General features: G+C 45.9%; 1 protein-coding gene across 1 annotated transcript; it reads right to left on the bottom strand.

The window, feature by feature from the left end:
* Positions 1-345: 345 nt before the first annotated feature.
* Positions 346-1,803, bottom strand: LOC147423698 (uncharacterized). The gene is made up of 4 exons (XM_086502015.1): positions 1,664-1,803; positions 1,501-1,563; positions 1,375-1,423; positions 346-783 (listed from the first exon to the last, which is right to left on the bottom strand). The coding sequence occupies exons 1-4, from the start codon at positions 1,669-1,671 to the stop codon at positions 538-540; spliced, it is 366 nt and encodes a 121-aa protein (XP_086358141.1). The 5' UTR covers positions 1,672-1,803; the 3' UTR covers positions 346-537.
* Positions 1,804-8,693: the final 6,890 nt, after the last annotated feature.

An 8,693-nucleotide genomic window follows, 5' to 3' on the forward strand; every position in this document is an offset into this window, starting at 1 on the left:
AAGCCTTGAGAGTTAAAATGGAAATTTGAGAATTATAGCACTTTCTTTGCAATAGTGAAATTTTCACATAGCAAGGAAGAAAATACCAAATTTTCACTAGGGAAAAAGTGAAGGTGCTTAGTTTGCCAATTTTATGAACCATATTGGTCACATGACTAGATTTTGACCATTGGCAAAGTATAACTTGGCTATTTTTTAAAATGAGGGCAAGCTTTTTGGATAATGAATTGAACGCTCGACTGACAACTCTCTCTCTCTCTCTCTCTCTCTCTCTCTCTCTCTCTCTCACATCAAGAGTTGAAACTAGTTTAGTAAAATAAAACTAGAAACTAGGTATGGAGAATATGAAGCACAAACAATACAACATGCTCAATTGCAAACACCTACAATCAAATGTTCTCATCAACAAGGCACTCCTTAGGAGTCCTTAAGAGAGACCACTGTTGAGGGCTAATGGGGTGTAACATAAAAGATTAAGTACTGACACATGTATAAAGGGGAGGGATCAAATGGAGATTGTCATCAATTAATTGGCTTTTATTGAAGAGAGGGAGTTTCTCTAGAGATGCCTATGGTGTTGTTTTCGCTCCCCACTATCATCTCACGGGCACTTGGGTCCCCCTTGTTGCGTCTTCCAGTTGTTGTAGCATGGGCAAACTTGTTTGTTGCCGTAGGTACCCGGCGGTACGCACAAACATTTCTGGCAGCACTTGTTGCAAAAGAACATGCATGCCTTCCGCGTCGCCGTCTTGGAACATCGGAATGAACATGCACCTTGGCACTCTAGCTCACAAAGACACATGCATCTTTCAATATACATCTTCCTCTCTAAAATTCTCTCTCTCTCTCTCTCTCTCTCTCTCTCTCTCTCTCTCTCTCTCTCAAGAGTGGTAGATTTGTTATCCATTTTCTTCTCTGAGACAAATATGAGAGGTCTCTTAGGATTGTACCTATGACGTTAAAACTCATCTTCTCTTCACACACACACACACACACACATTGGCATACATATATTTGACATTCGTGTAACACCTATGCCGTAATGGCATGCGCACACAAAAAAACACACCAGCCTAATGTCATAAGTACATGTGTATCATTTGACTTGAAGCATTTTAAATTTGGACAAAAGAAGTGTGTTTTGCATGGACAAGAATATGAGTGTTGTGGGTTTTCACATGCAGACACATAAAAGCATTCATACCTCCTTACACACACTTTTGAATGACAATCACTGACACCTACATCCATGCATTCTATGTTGACACAACAAAGCACACATGCATACATCCCTAGGTTCGTGCACCTCTGCATCTCTCTCGCTCCGCACTGTTTTTGAGATGCAAAAAATATTGTCACTGTGTAGAACATCACCTGATGGTTGCAGTCCCGAGTGTCGCTGGCGCGAGTGGTGCCCGTGGCTCTGTTCAATCAGAGCAGATTTGAGCATTTGAGCTTAAATGCAGGTACTGTTTTCACACATATGACATACATATGTACCTGGGCTTTTGGATCAGAAGCAAGGGCAGATTGCACAGTGTCTGACGAGCTCTCGACTGCATTCTGCATACATACATGTGGTCATGCCAATAGAGATAAATGTGTGTTGTGTGTGCGTGCACAAGTGCGGCAAGCGCCTTATATGTTGCATATAAAATCCTACCTCACCATGAGCAAAGACCAGAAGGTGCAATAGCAGAAGCACCCACAAAAAGCTAGGGAGGGTAGAAGCCATGCTCTCTTCTTTGCTCAGAAAAGGAGTCTGCTGTGTGATCATGGTGGGCTTGTCTCCCTGCTGGTTTTATACGACCAGAAAGACGAACTCTCTCTCTCTCTCTCTCTCTCTCTCTCTCTCTCTCACAAAACAGCGTCATCATTCAATCCAAGCGACGGAACATGGGATGTCTGTCTCTCTTTCTCTCTCTCCCCGTTCGCTTTGCACGTTGAAAAAGCAGAAAAGCAGCAGTTGAATGCAGGACAGAAGGTTAAAGTTTAAAGGAGAAAAGGGAGGGCGCCCTTTTAATGGAGCATCCATGTTCGTTTGGCACCCCCACTATGCTCCATTGAACCTTGTCCTCGAGGTTCCAACTTCCAACTTCCAACTTCTAAGGCTGGGTTCACAGTAGGCGGCGGCAGGAAACTGTAGCTTGCTGCCAGCTAATCGCAGCAGGGCTTGTCAGCCTCCCTGTTCACAGTGAGCGACGGAAGCTCTGGAAGATGCTGCCAGCTCGCGGAAGCTTTTGTGCATTTCACTTCCGACCCTCCCCATTCTCTCTTCCACCCTCCCCATTGTGAATGTTTAGCGGTGGAAGACCAAATAATTCATGTCCTCCACCCGGAACATAGCCTTTTGCAGGTTATCTTTTGCCGTGCCAATGTGAACCCATCCTCATAAACATCACCATTTCAATTCTTTACCTTGATTCTTAAAATCAAGGTAAAAGAGATTTTCCAACCTGCAAGGAAGGAGAGTAGCACCACTTGGCAACAACACATTGGCTTGAGGAGCACCACTTTTGCAACAATTGATTGGCTTCGGCTATTCAAGGTAACAAAAGCATCGCAAAGTCCAGAGAAAGTTGTATCGTCCGTGTAGAGAGAGAGAGTACCATAGGTAATCCGTGGTTAGTGGAGCATAAGACCAAGGGCGGCATCATGGCGGCACAAAGAGCGGATGCTGAGGCGTAGGAGGAATCGAAGTGGCAACGTCAATGGGCATTTGTAGTTGCAAAGATGCAGGGCGGGCACAAAGCACGGACGAGTGAATGTGGGGTTGAAGCGCATCGCTGCAGGTGTGGCAATGCCGAGATGGCAAGTGTGGCTATGCAAGCGTGCACTGAGAGAGGTGCAAATGGGCAAACATAGAGATCCAACCACAAAGCTTTGAGGATGCTCCCACACTCGGGGTGCACAGAAGCAAGGTGTTGGTGATGGTGGGGCATCGACAACAACAACCTGGGGGCAAATGATGCCACAAGAGAAGGCAAACGTGGTACAAATCTAGAGGGCAGCAAACAGAGCTATTAAGGGGTATTATTTGTGGGTGCATGGCAGGCAATCTTGTGGCTTCACCCTACACCCATCATCTCCCTGCAATGTGCAAACCAACTGAGGGTAGGCTCTTCGTGAGAGCATTTGCAAGGTTGTCATTTTTATGAATCTTGACTAGCTCAATGCGCTTGCCAACCAATATGTCGCATCTCACATGATACCTGTCAGTAGGCCTATGGTAGGATTGGGTGGGCATGGCCCCAATCTACGCATGCATGGTCAAGGGGGCTCCTAAAATAGGGACCAAGGGTCTATTTAGGACATGGATGGGTGGAGATGAGCATGTCACAGTACTTCTGTTCTTACATTGGTATCAGAGCTCAGTGTTGGGGTATAGGCGTCTATGCCTTGCCCGGCCGCCCAGAGTCTGGGCGCCCACTGACTTGTATACCTTATACATAGCATAAGTGTATAGGGGGCTGCTCACTCTTTGGAGTCTCCCCACCCATATCTGTGTGTGTCTCCTTCTCTCTCTCTCACTCTCCGTCTGTGGTGCTCCCCGATCCCCTTCAATTGGTATCAGAGCTATGGTGACCGCGGAGAGCACGACGGCTTTGAGAGCTTCAAAACGATAGCTCGCTCGCTCTCGACGGTGGATTTCGATCGCGGAGTTTCACGGAGAGCGATTTTAGCTTGAGGAGCATTGTCTTTGGAGCTTAGGAGCTTGGTGTGGTCAAGCTTGGTCGAGGAGGCGGTTGCGGCTTCCTTGGTGAGAGGAGCTTTTGAGCTCAGTGGAGCTCGTTAAAGTGCACGGCGGAGGAGAGCTTGACATTCGAGTGCTTGGATGTTGTTGTGGCAGAGCTCTTGCGTTGGAGCTTGCATTGAGAGGACATTGCATCACGCAGAGTGAAGCAGGAGCAGGTTCAAGACTATGTGCAACTCGTTTTTGCCATTTTCGGGCTCTAAAACGCAGTTTTTTGCGTAGCTCCGTCATACAGAGTCAGATCTACATGATCCAGGAGTCTAGGTCAGGGTTCTGGCACGCTTCGGACGTGATGGTGATGTCTATTTGCTGAAATTCTACTTCGAATTACAACAGGTACAGCAGCAGGTTTATTTGTGCACTTTCGGGTCCCAAAAACACTGTTTTTGGTATATCTCACACACACGGAGTATTTTCTACAGCAACCAGCAAATTCATAGGTGTACATAGGTTTTTGGATATGCATTTGTCCAGAGATCCACTCATGCGAGAGTGAGCTATGTTGCCATGGTCTTGGCGGTTTATGTATGCCATATATGGATTTGTGTATTTGTTTGTGGCTGAGATTATTTGAGATTTGGCTCAATTTATAGAAGAAACTCTGTTGGATTTTATCCAGGTTCTCGCCATAGCTTCTACGTATCCGTAGGTTGCTCTTTGACAGTTTAGTGGTTGAGTTTACTCCCACTTTGACAGGTGATTTTCAATCATCATTTGGTTGGAGTTTGGAGTCACTTGTGTATGCCCTTGTGTGCCGTATTTCGTATTGCGCATAGCGACAGATCTTGCAAGGTTTTGCGAAATGTTGCTATAGTTATCTGGCAGACATTTGGTCATCGATTGAAAGGTATTTTGGCAGCAATCATCACTCACATGTATGTCATTTGAGGTGCCGTTCGTTGAGTGGTACTCCGGCAAGAGCGGGTATGCTCATATGTATGACTTTGTGAGGTGATTCCGGTCGAGTTTATTCCCGGATTGGCCATTGTGGCATATATTATTGTCTCTTTGAGGTTTACTGTTGAGATTTTTGCTCCAGTTACAAAGGAGACTCTGCCAAAATTTTGTCAGATATTTATGCGCGATTGAGTCATATTGACTTGTGATTTTGTGCAAGGTTTTGCACGTTTATTGGTGCAACTTTGCATCAGGTTTTGAGCCATATTTGTAGACTTTTTTTGATGCAATTCGAGCCAGTTTAGGGCTGATTTGGTTGACATTTGCTACTCATTGTTGGTTGCTCTTTTGCGAGCATTATGGTTGATTTTTCATTTGACTTCCAGCGTTATGGTCTGTCACAGTTTGATGGTGCAGATTTTGTTGCTTGGAAGGAGCATATGCTTGTTGCATTGGCGGATTTGGGGCAGGATAAACCCTTGCGTGGTTTATCAACGAAGCCCAATTCTATGCGTGATGATGATTGGCAGGATCTTGATGAGTTAGCCATGTCTACGATTTGTTTGCATCTGGTTGAGTCTGTTTACTGGCAGGTCTCGAAGGAGACTACAACTCATGCTTTATGGCAGAGTTTACATGCTATGTACGCGACATCCATGTCTACAGGGGAGTCTAGTCCCACTTCTATGTCCATGGGAGAGATTGATCCCACACGCAAGTCTCGACAGCATAGAGACTTGACATGTTGGCATTGTGGACATAGAGGGCACATTAGGCATCGATGTTTCAGGCGTTTGAGACAACGGAGGCGACAGATGCGTGATGCAGATTTGGGCATGACAGATGCTAGTGAGATCAGTACGGTGGTTACTGAGTATGCTTGTGACGGCGATGTCACATTTACATCTAGCTTGTCTTCAGATGATCTTATGTCTACGGATTGCATATCGGATTGCACATTGTCTTCACATTGGTTACTAGATTCAGATGCTACTTTCCATGTCACGTCGCATCATGAGTGGTTTAGCACGTTTTCTAGTGGGAGACTTGGTTGTGTGCACATGGCTGATGGTGCTGTGTATGACATTGAGGGTACAAGAGACGTATGTTTGTCCTTGCCCAGTGGTATGATATTTACCTTGCGTCATGTGCGTTATGTGCCAGATCTGAGACGGCATTTGATCTCAGTCAGATAGTTACGGGATAGTGGATGTCGGGTATCGCTGCTTGAACGATCTTTTGCGTTGCATTTGGGTTCGCTAGTGATTGCGAGAGGTGCCAGGAGTGGTACAGGTTACCCATTGCATGTGGATCACAGGAGAGACGGTGTTGTCTCTGTGATCATGCAGCCAGGTAGAGAGCGAGAGAGCAGGCGTGTCTCTTTTGCTCATGGGTTGCAGGGTACTTTGCATGGAGTGCAGAGTAGTGAGCTCGTTGTGCACACAATTGGGGCACGACTTGAGCAGTCACATAGAGAGGTGACAGAGTCAGACATGCATGCTTTGCTAGTGACTGAGCAAAGCAAAGAGTCAGTTGTGCGAGATACTTCTATGCAGGATAGACAGGTAGAGCGGTCTTGCTCTAGTGAGTCACGACAGGAGGACGTTGTGCAAGAGTCTATGCATATGGAGTTAGAGCATGAGAGCTCTAGTGAGTCACAGCAGATTGAGTGGTCATGTTTGCAGTGGATGATTGCAGAGGAGACTGAGATGTCAACGATTATGCAGTCATTCCTTTCTATGATCGACAGTGAGCATGGAGATATAGTTGTGCAAGATATGTCTTCTAGCAGACACCTAGAGCAGCTGGTTTGCTCTGAGGTTGCATGACATGGTGATGCGTCTTTTGCGGACAGTGAAGAGATGCATGTGGCTGACACGCCTTGTCAGTCAGAGATGCCTATTTCCAGGGATATATATGTTGATGCATGCTCTGTAGAGCTAGCAGGGCCCGCTAGCATTGCATCGGCATTCGGTGGTCTCATGTATGAGATGTTGATCTTGAGACCAGATATCGCAGCTGCGGTGGGAGCATTTGCAGTTGGGATTGTCAGTCGTTTGTTGACTGATGATGGCATATTGCACGAGGGAGATATGCAGGTATTGCGTACATACTTGCAGTACGTGGGCCGTACGTCTGGTGGTGTATGGGCTTACACGGGAGCAGGACAGCTGGATGCACACGATCACAGCCAGCCAGTGGGCATCGGTTGAGAGCGGTTTTCTCTCACCTTTTGTAGTCTTTAGACTAGGTTCCCTTGCTTAAAGGCACAGTCGCCTTTAAGTGGGAGGTTGTTGGGGTATAGGCGTCTCTGCCTTGCCCGGCCGCCCAGAGTCTGGGCGCCCACTGACTTGTATACCTTATACATAGCATAAGTGTATAGGGGGCTGCTCACTCTTTGGAGTCTCCCCACCCATATCTGTGTGTGTCTCCTTCTCTCTCTCTCACTCTCCGTCTGTGGTGCTCCCCCATCCCCTTCACTCAGGGCTCTCTCGAACTCTTGCATTGAGAAGGAGGATGGGTTGTTGGAGAACAACATATTGAGAAGGAGTGTATGAGGGCATGAAAGACCATGAGGAGGAGTACATGGAGGGCTTAAGCCGGATATAGAGCGACCGCTTGCGAGGCAGGGAGGCTATGGCAAGAGTGGGACACTTGCCTTACTTGATGGAAGGTAGTAAAATAAACATTATACATAGTTGCCTTGGCATGAACAATATTTGAGAGAGAGAGAGAGAGAGAGAGAGAGAGAGAGAGAATTAGAGAAATTGACAACAGTTGAGGACCGAATTTACTTGGAGCCGGTCCCCCCTCCAAAAGGCTTTTGTATTATAGATTCTCCCATAAAGAGAGACTTGGTACAATACATTCTTGTGTTCCTTGAGACCTTGTTGATGCTATGAAGATGGTAAGATTCATGCACCAATATTATGCTCGTAGTGAACTTCCAATAGCATGAACTTGTCCCTGGGCTCAATCTCAAGATCTCAAACACCTTCAAAGCTGGAGAGAGCTAGCAGGGATTGAGGGAAAGGAAGAGAAGAAGATGTATTCTTACGAGAAAGAAGTAGTCTTCTCACATATCATTAGTGTTAGAGCATAGCATAGCATGGTAATGGAGATGAAGAAAATGATAAGCATTGCTTTGAAGCTTGACTCTTGGTTGGATTTGCATTCCAAAGCCAAAAGGTGTTGGTGTAGCCTCTTAACTTCTCGAGCTTGGAGAAGGAGATGAAGTTCTTGCTCAACACATGAGAGAATGTGTTACTGTGTGTGTGAGAATGCCAAAAATGAGAGCCCTTCCTTGCCTTGATAGACCCCTCTCTCTCCTTACTCTACCTCATTGGTCCATGCCAGGGTCTGGCCAATCACAAGCTTTGGTCATATCAAGCAATAGAGGTAGCATTTGGACAAGTGTCCTCTTTTCTTCTTTTGAGAGTTCTCATTGGACCTCCCTAAAGGCCATCCAATAGGATTTTGGCACACTATGAGGGTAACCTAGCTAAGGGCTTGACATGTCCTTTTATGCCTCTTATGGAAAGGGACTCTTGAGTGTGTGGGAGTGTATTATCTCTCATCCCCTACTTTTAGGGCTCACCCCCTCCTTTGTAGGCATCTTGTTAACTTTCAAGCACCTCAAGCACCTTGGTCATCATGCCCCTCAAGCACCTCAAGTGCCTTAGTCAGCTCAAGCACCTCAAGCACATGCTTAGCTTGCTTAAGGTCTAAAGTACCTAAAGGTCCTAGGTCTAAGGACTTTTAGCCCTAACCTTTGGAGGTCTTTAATGAAGCTAACCCTAGGGTCTTTTAAACTCCATTATTTGCTCATTGCTCTTTGGGTAGACCATCTCCTTTTGGGACCCTCAATAAGATGTAGCCTTCTTTCCCTTTGATCACGTGCTGAGATAAAATCTAAAAGCGCATATCTATATTCTAACTCTTGTTCCCATTCATTTTCCACATTAAATGATCAGTTCAATATGAGAAAATAATTTGAGATAGGTAGATATTAGATTTTATGACATTATCTCTCTCTTGAAAC

Source organism: Adiantum capillus-veneris, chromosome 26, assembly GCF_014529385.1.
Source record: "Adiantum capillus-veneris isolate H3 chromosome 26, ASM1452938v2, whole genome shotgun sequence".
In the NCBI taxonomy this organism is placed as follows: Eukaryota; Viridiplantae; Streptophyta; class Polypodiopsida; order Polypodiales; family Pteridaceae; genus Adiantum; species Adiantum capillus-veneris.